Source organism: Nerophis lumbriciformis, linkage group LG06 (genome assembly GCF_033978685.3).
Source record: "Nerophis lumbriciformis linkage group LG06, RoL_Nlum_v2.1, whole genome shotgun sequence".
In the NCBI taxonomy this organism is placed as follows: domain Eukaryota; kingdom Metazoa; phylum Chordata; class Actinopteri; order Syngnathiformes; family Syngnathidae; genus Nerophis; species Nerophis lumbriciformis.
The window spans coordinates 43,799,964-43,815,695 of record NC_084553.2 but is presented as its reverse complement, the minus strand read 5'-3'; the positions used below and the strand labels follow the sequence as shown (position 1 = coordinate 43,815,695).

The following is a 15,732-nucleotide window of genomic DNA, read 5'->3' as shown; positions in this document are numbered from 1 at the left end:
TAGAGCGTTTTCTATTTTGGCTCCAGTACTATGGAATGCCCTCCCGGTAACAATTAGAGATGCTACCTCAGTAGAAGCATTTAAGTCCCATCTTAAAACTCATTTGTATACTCTAGCCTTTAAATAGACCCCCTTTTTAGACCAGTTGATCTGCCGTTTCTTTTCTTTTCTCCTCTGCTCCCCTCTCCCTTTCTCATAGTCATTCACATCGACGTCCCACTGGGGTGAGTTTTTCCTTGCCCTTATGTGGGCTCTGTACCGAGGATGTCGTTGTGGCTTGTGCAGCCCTTTGAGACACTTGTGATTTAGGGCTATATAAATAAACATTCATTGATTGATTGATTGATTGATTGATATGTAGGTCCCCCCCCCACCCCCCCAGGGGAGACCGAATGCAATGGATGCCGAGTGGGTCTGACATAAAGTTAAAAGTTAAAGTTAAAGTACCAATGATTGTCACACACACACTAGGTGTGGCGAAATTATTGTGAGAGTCCAGTCCATAGTGGATCCAACATAATAGTAAGAGTCCAGTCCATAGTGGGGCCACAGTTAAAACAATACCTTTAGAAAAGCGATAGAAAATGGATGGATGAATGTTTTTAAGCATGTTTTAGCACAACCAATAGGGGTCGCCAAACATGTCATTTAAACTCTTGTGAAAAAAATAAAGTCCCCGGCAATGCAGAACGCACTTTTAAAAATATGATAAAGCTGTGTCCTTTGGGCGATGGACATTTCTGTGTAAATACAAAGACTTGAATGTAACACCTGATTAACCTTTAAGTACAGGCTCAAAGTCTGTGTACTACATGTCCAACGCGTAGATCAGTGAATTAATTATTTTCTGTCACGCCCCCAAACAATGTACACACAACGCCTGAATTGAAATCCTAATGAGACCCTGACAATATTTACTGGATGGTCACTTGGGGAACCTTGGGAGGAACTAGAAAGAAACCAGTAACACAATATTGTGCAAAATACTGTACAAAAAAAAAAAGAGAAAAAGACAGGAACTGAACAAGACAATAGAATAAAGGAAACTGTATAAGTAGCATTACCTTCCATTTAGTGATCAAATTTGATTTTGTGGAAACGGGCACAAATGGCTACTTTAATGCAAAAGCTTGCCAACCCCTGGTCCAGTCAAACAAACAATCTATTGTATGGTGCTTCCGGCTGTCCTCAGTAGGTTTGTAGAAAGCCTGGTCCTGCACTGTCACCTTAATGGCATAGATGAAATTTGCTCACGCTAAGAAAGCTACAAGCGCTACTTGTGGTCCGCCACTTTAAATGTAAAATTGTGCATGTTGTATTCTCTGCTGGTATAAGGGGAGGAGGGGCGACCAGGCCATTTGACGGACCATGTAAGACTGCAAATAAGCTCGTATGGCTGCAGAATCAAGACAGTGTGACATGTTTGCACTAGATTTTGAGTTGACTAGATGCCTAGTGCTGTCGTACTCTCATATGGAGAGTACGACAGTAGAATGCATAAGCATTAATTCTGTGTGCACTCAGTTCTGCTGAAGGAACGAAACACAGAGATTCCACAATTTGTTTGTATATTTGCTCATTCACACACAGAATACGCCCTAGTTTCGATGATAAGAAGAGGTGTCAAGTACGAGACGCACAAGCAGACATTGACTTTCGGTTTTGTTGGACTGAAGTCCAAACAACCCCGCTTGGGAGAGGTAAGACAATGGAAAAAAGCTAGTAAGGAGTGAGACCATTTTTAGAGAACGCACAAGACTTTGCAGAACTCGGCCTTCTCTCGAGCCCTGGTATTGATACTGTCTGTACTTACTGTATTTGTAGAATTAATTATTAAACTTAAATTCTATTTTTCTCGCTTTGTTCTTACAGCTGTTAAAATAAAATAACCTGGGAGGACTTTGCCCTTTAAAAGGGAAAGCCCAAACAGTATCCAGGTTCAAGCCTCTGGCGGATCAGAAACAGGGGCTGGACCAGGTGGAATACAGCTGTACAATTATCGACACAGTATGGGAAAAACCACAACAAGGTTTTGGTAAAACCTTTCATAAAAATAATACAAACAGTAGGACGTACAAAAACGGAGGCACCACAGTACTTATAATAGTCATCCAACTATTTTTCATACAGTATATATATTGATAGTAGCCTCATGAACAAACAAGAATCAACAGGCTCAAGCAATGCACTATAAAATATTGTCATCATTTTTACTAAATAAAAAAGACGTTATTAAACTAACAGCAAAAGTATTAAAACATGATGAATTGCACAAATGTAAACATATGACCTACTTTACTGCTATGTAAATTGCATGTTTGCATGTTTAGAATAAACTAAACCATTGCTATGTAAAATGTACTTTTCAATGACAGTAATATGTGCTGCCGGCCAGACCAGGGTGTACCCCCAACACTACACAAAGTCAGCTGCACATACATACATACATATATATGTGTACATAGACCATGCATTGGATGGATTCTGCTAAAGTCTCCAAAATGTCTTTGTAAAATAGATGATAAAACATTTAGAAGCAACTAGTTCTCACACTTTGGTTAGGTACAATATTATTAAAAAGTAGAAAGTAAGCACACTAACCTCTACTTTGTTCTCTATGTAGTCCCAGATCCCAAGCACGACAATTCTGAAGACAGTCTAGTGCGAAAACAGACAGATGAAGTAAACTGCAGAGAAAACAAGACCTGCTTGAAAGAGCATGTGTTACAAAATTGAAACGTCCTTTCTGTTAGGATTATTTCTGATGAAGCTATTGTTTTGGCTGACAACACAAGAAAGCGAGAGAGAGATCTTTTTATCTGATCAACCACATTAACGTCTACATTGCTCTTCGCCAGATGTGGACGCACCTCCGAGCAGGATCATCGATCACCCCTCCCCCCACCTCCACTTAGCATGAGGGGTCTTGCACAAGGTATCCTGCAAATCCATCAAATTGTAGCCGCGCTTGGACAAACAAGTTTGCAGTAAATGAAACGCTTAAAAGCGTCGACCTAAAGCGACGTGATCTGATTGGTAGACAATACCAAACCCATTAAATACCCTTTGAAAAAAGCGTCCCTAGATGACATTTTCCTGCATGACGTCATTTGTGCTCCATCGCAAATGCTCATTAAACTTTGCTTCAATTATTGCTCCTGCTAGCTACATTGTAATTAACGTTTGGTTTAGGGCATCAAGGCCTAATTGTTTTGCACTGGAGTTAGACCTGAGGGTCAAACACTTTCCTCTCGAGTTAGTATTTAATTTAAAATGTTTTATCATTTACATAAAATATCAATTATAGTAAAGCCCTTAGGTGGTATTACTAACACTAAACTAGCAATAACAAATAATGCATTGCTTGTTAGTAATAGTAGCCTGCTAACACGCTAACAATGTGAAACTAACACGCTGAATTGTTTAGTGCAGGGGTGTCCAAACTTTTTGACTCAGGGTCTGCATTAGGCTAAAAGAATTTGGCTGCGGGCCAAAAGCCGACTATATACATACATACATACATACATACATACATACATATATATGTGTACAAATATATACATATTATATTAATTTATTATATACATATATGATATATATATATATATATATATATATATATATATATATGCACATACATACACACAATGTATATACATTATATTTTTATACTGTTCTGAAGTTAGTGTACTTATATAGATACTAAATATATGTGTAATGTAGTTAAATAAGCATTTAAATACAGTATGTTTGATATCGAAATCACTACACTAACTTCAGTTGTTTTTTTATTATTTTCTATTACAACAATGTGTGCTGTCTCAGAGTGATCTGTGATCACCTTTACGCAGCTTTTTTTTTACATGTAATCTGCGATCCCAATGCTTTAAGTCTGCATATTCATTTTATACCAAATTGAGGAGGGAAGTTTGCCAAGCATGTAAGAGTACAGTACAGCCTGCAGTAAAGTCATATTTTTGAGGGTAATCGCCATTACGCTGTTATAGGGATGTGAGCGCGCATACACACACACATATAGACAGGCATACACAAATACACAGATTACGACGCTTTTTTTCCACCACACAGCAGAGCGTTGATTGTGACTTAACAACAATCATTTGTACCAAAATAACACTTCAGTTTGCATTGATTAAAGCAAGATATAACAGACTGAATGACACATAACTTCAACTACTTCAACTTTAACAACCCTCCCACATCAGACCCTGACAATGCAATATGAAGTATAAACGATACAACATTGAATATTAAGAGTATATGAAAGTTTGACTCCTACCTTGTTTACTTCCCTGACAAACTTCTAAATGTTTTTTAATCAATCAGAAATATCAAGCAGCTAAAATGCGCCAAACATGGGAAGTGTGAAGAGAGTGCTTTGCATGTCACCCATCATAATGTAATGTGCAATTTTAAATTATATATACTGCTTATACGTGTTTTATCATGTCCACAAATTTAATTGAGCACGAGGTGTGTTATGTGCAACCGTGAGTAAACTTATAGTTAATTTACACCATGAGTGGGAAAAGTTGTTCGGATTGGGTCATAAAAATTGATGCTATGCCAAACTGACTCTCAGATGAAAGTAATAATAATTGACAATTGCTTCATTCTTGGCCGACAAGAGGGCAACAAAATTTCCTCGAGTAATTCTCAGGGGATTTAAGTAGTTATGGACACCCCTGATTTAGTGGCTAAACTATACAGCAAAATTGTTTACTCACAGCACTCAATTGCATTTTGATAACCTGTTAACTTTATCGAGATAAAAAGGCCGGTATGTTTAAAGCAAGTAATTTAATATACATGTTGTTTAATAAAATATAATTTGAGTCTGCAGCCATGCTAACAGCAATGTGATTTTACTAGCATGCTAACATGCTAATAGTGTAAATCTGTTATACAGTTTAGAAGCTGAGCTAAGCTCGCAGGCTAGCCCAATTATTTACTTGTTACATGCTAAAATACATAGAAATGAACGACATATTGATGTATCTTACCTGTAAATAATTCAATCTATATATAGTTTATAGAAAATATTAGCCTGTTTATAAAAATTAATAGTGTAAATCTTACACAGTAATGTGTAATTCAGCAGCTCAAGTAAGCTATCTAGCTAACCTGTATGTACAATTATTTTCTAATTAGCAGATAAAACACAGCATTTCTTTAAGATTTAAAATGTACTTAAATCACATCTTACCTCTGAAAAGAAAAGTGACAGGATGATAAGACTGATCCAATGGATGATGCTGGCAAACTGGAAAGCATTGGCAACTGCAGAAAACAAAACACAAACTCAATCAATCAATCAATCAATGTTTATTTATATAGCCCTAAATCACAAGTGTCTCAAAGGGCTTCACAAGCCACAACGACATCCTCGGTACAGAGCCCACATAAGGGCAAGGAAAAACTCACCCCAGTGGGACGTCGATGTGAATGACTATGAGAAACCTTGGAGAGGACCACATATGTGGGTAACCCCCCCCCTCTAGGGAGACCGAATGCAATGGATGTCGAGTGGGTCTAACATAATATTGTGAGAGTCCAGTCCACAGTGGATCCAGCACAACAGTAAGAGTCCAGTCCACAGTGGGGGCAGCAGGAAACCATCCCGAGCGGAGACGGGTCAGCAGCGCAGAGATGATTCCCAACCGATATACAGGCGAGCGGTCCACCCCGGGTCCCGACCCCGGACAGCCAGCACCCCATCCATGGCCACCGGACCTGTGTGTCTCCCCTTCCACAAGGGGTAGGGGGAGCAGAGGAGAAAAGAAAAGAAACGGCAGATCAACTGGTCTAAAAAAAAAAAAAAAAAAAAAGAGGGGGCTATTCAAAGGCTAGAGTATACAAATGAGTTTTGAGATGGGACTTAAATGCTTCTACTGAGGTAGCATCTCTAACTGTTACCGGGAGGGCATTCCATAGTACTGGAGCCCGAATAGAAAACGCTCTACAGCCCGCAGACTTTTTTTGGGCTCTGGGCATCACTAACAAGCCGGAGTTCTTTGAACGCAGATTTCTTGCCGGGACATATGGTACAATACAATCGGCAAGATAGGATGGAGCTAGACCGTGTAGTATTTTATACGTAAGTAGTAAAACCTTAAAGTCGCATCTTAAGTGCACAGGAAGCCAGTGCAGGTGAGCCAGTATAGGCGTAATATGATCAAACTTTCTTGTTCTTGTCAAAAGTCTAGCAGCCGCATTTTGTACCAACTGTAATCTTTTAATGCTAAACATAGGGAGACCCGAAAATAATACGTTACAGTAATCGAGACGAGACGTAACGAACGCATGAATAATGATCTCAGCGTCGCTAGTGGATAAAATAGAACGAATTTTAGCGATATTACGGAGATGAAAGAAGGCCGTTTTAGTAACACTCTTAATGTGTGACTCAAAGGAGAGAGTTGGGTCGAAGATAATACCCAGATTCTTTACTGAGTCGCCTTGTGTAATTGTTTGGTTGTCAAATGTTAAGGTGGTATTATTAAATAAATGTCGGTGTTTAGCAGGACCGATAATCACCATTTCCGTTTTCTTAGTGTTGAGTTGCAAGAAGTTAGCGGACATCCATTGTTTAATTTCATTAAGACACGCCTCCAGCTGACTACAATCCGGCGTGTTGGTCAGCTTTAGGGCCATGTAGAGTTGGGTGTCATCAGCATAACAATGAAAGCTAACACCGTATTTGTGTATGATGTCGCCTAGCGGCAGCATGTAAATACTAAAGAGTGCAGGGCCAAGAACCGAACCCTGGGGGACTCCGCACGTTACCTTAACATAGTCCGAGGTCACATTGTTATGGGAGACGCACTGCATCCTGTCAGTAAGATAAGAGTTAAACCACGACAAGGCTAAGTCTGACATACCAATACGTGTTTTGATACGCTCTAATAAAATATTATGATCGACGGTATCGAAAGCAGCGCTAAGATCAAGAAGCAGCAACATAGATGACGCATCAGAATCCATCGTTAGCAGTAGATCATTAGTCATTTTTGCGAGGGCTGTCTCCGTAGAGTGATTTGCCCTGAAACCGGATTGAAAAGGTTCACAGAGATTGTTAGACACTAAGTGTTCATTTAGCTGCTGTGCGACGATTTTTTCGAGGATTTTCGAGATAAAGGGAAGGTGGGACACCGGCCGGTAGTTTACTATGAGGACAGGATCGAGGTTAGGTCTTTTGAGCAGAGGATGAATAACCGCTTTTTTGAATGCTAGTGGAACAGTGCCAGAGGAAAGTGATACGTTTATAATATTTAGCACTGATGGACCTAATAATACAAAAAGCTCCTTGATAAGTTTCCCAGGAAATGGGTCAAGTAAACATGTTGTTTGTTTTGTCCCCTTAACACATCTTAACAATTCCTCTAAAATAAAAAATAACACTTGCACCCTTTGCAGCCTGGACACTGTGTCCATCATGGGGCCGTCTTTGCTCCAGTGTCACCGCTAATCTTTTAGTACATTCCCTGTAGACTTGGGTATCATTAAAGCTGGCCGCTAATCAATGGAGATGTGTGCCTGTTGCCATTGACAAAATGTCGCCTTCGTTAGTGCACCTTTGCATTTGTTTTCATCAAGCATTGGCATCCTGTGGTGGGCAATAAATACCATAATGTGCATACAGTAAGTGCATGCTAAATGCTTACAATTCTACTGTTTGTGGAATTAATACGATATTTTTAGTGTTGTACAAACCCCGTTTCCATATGAGTTGGGAAATTGTGTTAGATGTAAATACAAACGGAATACAATGATTTGCAAATCCTTTTCAACCCATATTCAAATGAATGCACTACAAAGACAAAATATTTGATGTTCAAACTCATAAACTTTTTTTTTTTTTTCAAATAATAATTAACTTAGAATTTCATGGTTGCAACACGTGCCAAAGTAGTTGGGAAAAAGCATGTTCACCACTGTGTTACATCACCTTTTCTTTTAACAACACTCAATAAACGATTGGGAACTGAGGGAACTAATTGTTGAAGCTTTGAAAGTGGAATTCTTTCCCATTCTTGTTTTATGTAGAGCTTCAGTCTTTCAACAGTCCGGGGTCTCCGCTGTCGTATTTTACGCTTCATAATGCGCCACACATTTTCGATGGGAGACAGGTCTGGACTGCAGGCGAGCCAGGAAAGTACCCGCACTCTTTTTTTACGAAGCCACGCTGTTGCAACACGTGCTGAATGTGGCTTGGCATTGTCTTGCTGAAATAAGCAGGGGCGTCCATGAAAAAGACGGCGCTTAAATGGCAGCATATGTTGTTCCAAAACATGTACAGGTAAAAGCCAGTAAATTAGAATATTTTGAAAAACTTAATTTATTTCAGTAATTGCATTCAAAAGGTGTAACTTGTACATTATATTTATTCATTGCACACAGACTGATGCATTCAAATGTTTATTTCATTTAATTTTGATGATTTGAAGTGGCAACAAATGAAAATCCAAAATTCCGTGTGTCACAAAATTAGAATATTGTGTAAGGGTTAAATTTTGAAGACACCTGGTGCCACAAACTAATCAGCTGATTAACTCAAAACACCTGCAAAGGGCTTTAAATGGTCTCTCAGTCCAGTTCTGAAGCCTACACAAATATGGGGAAGACTTCAGATTTGACAGCTGTCCAAAAGGCAACCATCGACACATTGCACAAGGAGGGAAAGACACAAAAGGTTATTGCTGAAGAGGCTGGCTGTTCTCAGAGCTCTGTGTCCAAACACATTAATGGAGAGGCAAAGGGAAGGAAAAACTGTGGTCAGAAAAAGTGTACAAGCGATAGGGATCACCGCGCCCTGGTAAAGATTGTGAAAAAAAACCCATTCAAAAATGTGGGGGAGATTCAGAAGGAGTGGACACCTGCTGGAGTCAGTGCTTCAAGATCCACCACCAAGAGACGCTTGAAAGACATGGGTTTCAACTGCCGCATACCTCGTGTCAAGCCACTGTTGACCAAGAAACAGCGCGAAAAGCGTCTCACCTGGGCTAAGGAAAAAAAGAGCTGGACTGCTGCTGAGTGGTCCAAAGTCATGTTTTCTGACGAAAGCAAATTTTGCATTTCCTTTGGAAATCGAGGTCCCAGAGTCTGGAGGAAGAAAGGAGAGGCACAGGATCCACGTTGCCTGAAGTCTAGTGTAAAGTTTCCACCATCAGTGATGGTTTCGGGTGCCATGTCATCTGCTGGTGTCGGTCCACTCTGTTTCCTGAGATCCAGGGTCAACGCAGCCGTCTACCAGCAAGTTTTAAAGCACTTCATACTTCCTGCTGCTGACCTGCTCTATGGAGATGGAGATTTCAAGTTCCAACAGGACTTGGCGCCTGCACACAGCGCAAAATCTACCCGTGCCTGGTTTACGGACCATGGTATTTCTGTTCTAAATTGGCCCGCCAACTCCCCTGACCTTAGCCCCATAGAAAATCTGTGGGGTATTGTGAAAAGGAAGATGCAGAATGCCAGACCCAAAAACGCAGAAGAGTTGAAGGCCACTATCAGAGCAACCTGGGCTCTCATAACACCTGAGCAGTGCCAGAAACTCATCGACTCCATGCCACGCCGCATTAACGCAGTAATTGAGGCAAAAGGAGCTCCAACCAAGTATTGAGTATTGTACATGCTCATATTTTTCATTTTCATACTTTTCAGTTGGCCAACATTTCTAAAAATCCCTTTTTTGTATTAGCCTTAAGTAATATTCTAATTTTGTGACCCACGGAATTTTGGATTTTCATTTGTTGCCACTTCAAATCATCAAAATTAAATGAAATAAACATTTGAATGCATCAGTCTGTGTGCAATGAATAAATATAATGTACAAGTTACACCTTTTGAATGCAATTACTGAAATAAATTAAGTTTTTCAAAATATTCTAATTTACTGGCTTTTACCTGTATGTACCTTTCAACATTAATGGTGCCTTCACAGATGTGTAAGTTACCGTACCCATGCCTTGGGCACTAATGCACCCCCATACCATCACAGATGTCGATAACAGTCGGGATGGTTCGCTTCCCCTTTGGTCCGGATGACACGATGTCGAATATTTCCAAAAACAATTTGAAATGTGGACTCGTCAGACCACAGAACACTTTTCCACTTTGCATGAGTCCATCTTAGATGATCTCGGGCCCAGAGAAGCCGGCGGCGTTTCTGGATGTTGTTGATAAACGGTTTTCGCTTTGCATAGTAGAGCTTTAAATTACACTTACAGATGTAGCGACGAACTGTAGTTACTGACAGTGGGTTTCTGAAGTGTTCCTGAGCCCATGTGGTGATATCCTATAGAGATTGATGTCGGTTTTTGATACAGTGCCGTCCGAGGGATCGAAGGTCACGGTCATTCAATGTTGGTTTCCGGCCATGCCGCTTACGTGGAGTGATTTCTCCAGATTCTCTGAACCTTTTGATTATATTATGGACCGTAGATGTTGAAATCCCTACATTTCTTGCAATTGCACTTTGAGAAACGTTGTTCTTAAACTGTTTGACTATTTGCTCACGTAGTTGTGGACAAAGGGGTGTACCTCGCCCCGTCCTTTCTTGTGAAAGACTGAGCATTTTTTGGGAAGCTGTTTTTATACCCAATCATGGCACCCACCTGTTCCCAATTAGCCTGCACACCTGTGGGATGTTCCAAATAAGTGTTTAATGAGCATTCCTCAACTTTATCAGTATTTATTGCCACCTTTCCCAACTTCTTTGTCACGTGTTGCTGGCATCAAATTCTAAAGTTAATGATTATTTGCAAAAAAAAAAAGTTTATCAGTTTGAACATCAAATATGTTGTCTTTGTAGCATATTCAACTGAATATGGGTTGAAAATGATTTGCAAATCATTGTATTCCGTTTATATTTACATCTAACACAATTTCCCAACTCATATGGAAACGGGGTTTGTACATGCTCATACAAACAGTGTTAGCCTTCAAATTAGCATGAGAGGTGACGTGGCTGGTCTACCAATATGCTAAATCTCTAAAGTACACAGTAAGGGCCTGATTTACTGAAGGTTTGCGGGTACTAAAACAGGTGCCATTCAAACTTGATAGCACACGCAAAGCGGATCAACTAAATGTGTGCAAAGTCGAATGCATCCGTTAAGTGAGCAGAATAAGGCGTTCATTATTATGCAGAATATATGCTGATCATCAAAACACACACAATACTGGGAGGAAAAAATTATTATATTATACAGCACGAGCAATGTGATTTATCAACACTCATCATCGTTTTGGAAGCACTACATTTTATTTAACACCTTTGAAAAGGACACACAAACTGACACAGTTCCACACACAGCTGTGAGAGAAGAGTGCTCCCGCTGCAAAGACAGACAATGGACAGAAAATCCTCAGACCTTCGTGTATATTTCAACTTATTTGGACGGTCATAAATAAGAAATATTAGACACATTGTCTATTCAGAAACATCCTTTTATAATTTCATAGATGCTAGAGTTTTTCCTTGCCCGTATGTGGGCTTTGTACCGAGGATGTCGTTGTGGCTTGTGCAGCCCTTTGAGACACTTGTGATTTAGGGCTATATAAATAAAGATTGATTGATTGATTGATGATAGATGACCTAAGGCACTGATTAAAACAAATTCAATAGTTGCGTTTTGGTGTCCTTTGGTATTTTTTTAATGACATTCGTTTTTTCACATAGAATAGATATTACTATCATATATTCAATATGATATAAACTTCTTGATGTATTTTTTGCGTCTTGAGCACAGTACTGCAGCCAACCTCCCATGCACCTTTAGCGGTGAAAAAATAAATAATTAGTAGGGATGTCCGATAATATCAGACTGCCGATATTATCGGCCGATAAATGCTTTAAAATGTATTATCGGAAATTATCGGTATCGGTTTCAAAAAGTAAAATGTATGACTTTTGAAAACGCCGCTGTGTACACAGACGTAAAGAGAAGTACAGAGCGCCAATAAACCTTAAAGGCACTTCCTTTGCGTGCCGGCGCAGTCACATAATATCTACGGCTTTTCACACACACAAGTGAATGCAAGTCATACTTGGTCAACAGCCATACAGGTCACACTGAGGGTGGCCGTATAAACAACTTTAACACTGTTACAAATATGCGCCACACTGTGAACCCACACCAAACAAGAATGAAAAACACATTTCGGGAGAACATCCGCACCGTAACACAACATTAACACAACAGAACAAATACCCAGAACCCCTAAAGCACTAACGCTTCCGGGACGCTACAATATACACCCCCGCTACCCCCGACCCAAACCCCGCCCACCTCAGCCTCTTCATGCTCTCTCAAGGAGAGCATGTCCCAAATTCCAAGCTGCTGTTTTGAGGCATGTTAAAAAAAATAATGCACTTTGTGACTTCAATAATAAATATGGCAGTGCCATGTTGGCATTTTTTTCTATAATTTGAGTTGATTTATTTTGGAAAACCTTGTTACATTGTTTAATGCATCCAGCGGGGCATCACAACAAAATTAGGCATAATAATGTGTTAATTCCACGACTGTATATATCGGTATCGGTTGATATCGGAATAGGTAATTAAGAGTTGGACAATATCGGAATATGGGATATCGGCAAAAAAGCCATTATCGGACATCTCTAATAATTAGTGCTGCCAATGTAGATGCTCTGCATTACAAATGATAGATGTCTCCTGCAGGTTTGAAAACAGGTAGGAGCATGATAACATGAATGTGCAATAAATGAGAGTGTCTCTGTGGTGATGCCCCGCATAGTACATGCAAAATCTTCATTTAAATAAGGCGCTGTGCACTACTTTTCAGTTGCACATGCAGTCTTAGTAGATCGCATGTACACGCTACTCTATAGAATGCTATTTGGATCTTCTTAAATCAGGCCTTAAGTGTGGCATTCTCTTTATCAAAAGCCAATGTAAGCATTAAAATGATGCAACGTCCAATTTTTTTCCACACTGTATCTTTAATTTACTTCCATTTGACCTGTTTTTTTAGGGGGACCACAACAGTCCTTATCAATGTACAATACTTCTTTATCAGTTGACCTGCCCCATCCTATCATGTACTGAGGAATTTGACTGTGCCTTGACATAAAAAAAAGTCAAAACTAATGTAAATAAATGAACAAGGACTCACATTGAAGGAGCTTAGTGTCAATGAGCAGCTCCAGCGAAAGGAAGAGTACCACCAGGATGACGCAGGCTACCAGGACACAGTTGAAGCCGGCACTTAGCAGACAGACCTGCCACAAGGCCACTCGGCGGCCACAGCACGGCTTCAGCCAGTTGGACCTATAAACAGACAACAATTTGAGTTACATGATGACACATTTGTATTTAATTTTTCTAAACGACACTTGTGCATAAACATCAGGCAACTAAATTATTGATATCCATAATACATAAGCAAGTATGTTACACAGTTCAAACTGAGTCCAACACACGCTGAAATTAATTGAATTAAATGTATTTAATATTTATAGTACTAAACCTAGCCCACATTAGACGGGACAAAAAAAGAGGGATTAAAAACACACAGGAAAAAAAAAAAGGTTAGGGGGGGGGGAAAAATACACATACGTTTCTGAAAACAAGCTGGACTATAATTGCACTCAGTGGAACAAACGTGGCTGGGGAAAAATGGGAGCGCCATAATTGTGTTTGTCCAACCAGATTGTGATGAGTGGCAATTTCTGCAATCAGCAGTATGTGCTCTGACAGTAATGGAGCAGTAGATACCAAACTATCAAGATGATTTTTTTCCCCAAAGTAGGTCATTCTGTATCAGAATGGTACAGAATGTTCCATCCATCCATCCATGTTCTACTGCTTGTCCCTCTTGGGGTCACGGGGGTGACTGGAGCCTATCCCAGCTGCATTCGGGCGGAAGGCGGGGTACACCCTGGACAAGTCGTCACCTCATCGCAGGGCCAACACAGAAAGACGGACAACATTCATACACTCAATTTTCTACCGCTTTTCCGGAGTTGCGGGGGGTGCTCTAGCCTATCCCAGCTGCACTCGGGCGGAAGGAGGGGAAAAGTCGCCACTTCATCACAAGACCAACAAATATAGACAACATTCACACTCACATTCACACACTAGGGCCAATTTAGTGTTGCCAATCAACCTATCCCCAGGTGCATGTCTTTGGAGGTGGGAGGAAGCCGGAGTACCCGAAGGGAACCCACGCAGTCACGGGGAGAACATGCAAACTCTACACAGAAAGATCCCGAACCCGGGAATCGAACCCAAGGCGTTCTTATTGTGAGGTACCAGCACTAACCCCTTGCCAACCGTGCTGCCGGTGATAATTACATTGCGACTTAAACTCGGAAAAAAAATTATGCAATTCAATAAAATATGTATGTATTTCAGCACATTGATAAAAATAAAGAAAAACTGCTTTTTCAAAAGTGTTGGCTAATTTTACTCATATTTACTGTAATGTCAAAATATATTGCTTTTTAGTTCCTATACCTACAGTGAGGGAATAAATAGAGTGTGAGGTGAGTAGAGAAACATAAAATACGGGTTAGAAGTAAAGTGAAGTAAATTAAGGAGACCTTTTTTAAGTTTTTGCGTAATCCTTTGTGTGATGCATTGCAGCTAAAGTCAACTTTTAAAATACACATTTTCACACTAAAAACAGCATTGTACAAATAAAAAAAAATGCACCAGAAAAACTCAAGTTATTTACAAATATTATTATCTGAAGTCCTGTATGTGGCCAACAGAGGGCGGTAATTGTTTAGATCTGGTGTCAGAAGTGTGATGAGAGAGATGCTTTGACAGAGGAAGAGACAGTGAAGCTTTGTGAACTGCTGATTTGACCATCAGCTGCATCTGAGGCTGGAATATTGATGATGTCCCTTTCAGGATGCCATGAAGAGGACCACTGTAGGAGATGTGGCCTAGAGCGGATGGGAATCCAGCAAAAAACCAACATCTTAAGAGCCACGATTTTTTTCCCTTAAATAAATGGCCTAATCATCTGCTGCCTGGCAATAAACAAAAAATCATATTGGGCCTAAATTGTCAAACAAGAAGGCTTGGGGTAATTGTTCTTTTTTCTGTGTAAGTCGTGCTGGTGAACCAACTGTTGGAACTACGAGAGGAACAAAGCCTCTCAGCAGTTATCCAGCTGGAGTGGAAAGTTGGCTACAACCTCCATCTCACACCATGTGCTGGCATGCAGGAGGCCCACGTCGGCGCGGCGTTTTGGCAACTTGATCATTTGACGTTTTCATCTTTTGGCACTGGGATAATATGCATTTATTTTATCCATCCATTTCCTACCGCTTGTCCCTTACGGGGTCGCAGGGGGTGCTGGAGCCTATCTCAGCTGCTTTTATTTTATTATTTATTAAATAAATAATTATACATAATTATATATGTACTGTATATACTATGCACTGTATATACAGTCGCGATCAAAAGTTTACATACACTTGTAAAGAACATAATGTCATGGCTGTCTTGAGTTTCCAATCATTTCTACAATTCTTATTTTTTGTGATAGAGTGATTGGAGCACATACTTGTTGGTCACAAAAAACATTCATGAAGTTTGGTTCTTTTATGAATTTATTATGGGTCTACTGAAAATGTGACCAAATCTGCTGGGTCAAAAGTATACATACAGCAATGTTAATATTTGGTTACATGTCCCTTGGCAAGTTTCACTGCAATAAGGCGCTTTTTGGTAGC

General features: G+C 40.0%; 1 protein-coding gene across 1 annotated transcript in view; it reads right to left on the bottom strand.

Moving 5' to 3' along the window:
- Positions 1-15,732, bottom strand: part of LOC133608830 (transmembrane protein 266-like) — a 140,616-nt gene that overhangs the window by 20,494 nt on the left and 104,390 nt on the right. The window contains exons 4-6 of the mRNA XM_061964401.2: positions 13,161-13,315; positions 5,228-5,301; positions 2,602-2,658 (exon numbers count right to left, since the gene is read on the bottom strand). Of these exons, the coding sequence (XP_061820385.2) occupies positions 2,602-2,658; positions 5,228-5,301; positions 13,161-13,315 (286 nt within the window). The remainder of the gene's footprint in view (positions 1-2,601; positions 2,659-5,227; positions 5,302-13,160; positions 13,316-15,732) is intronic.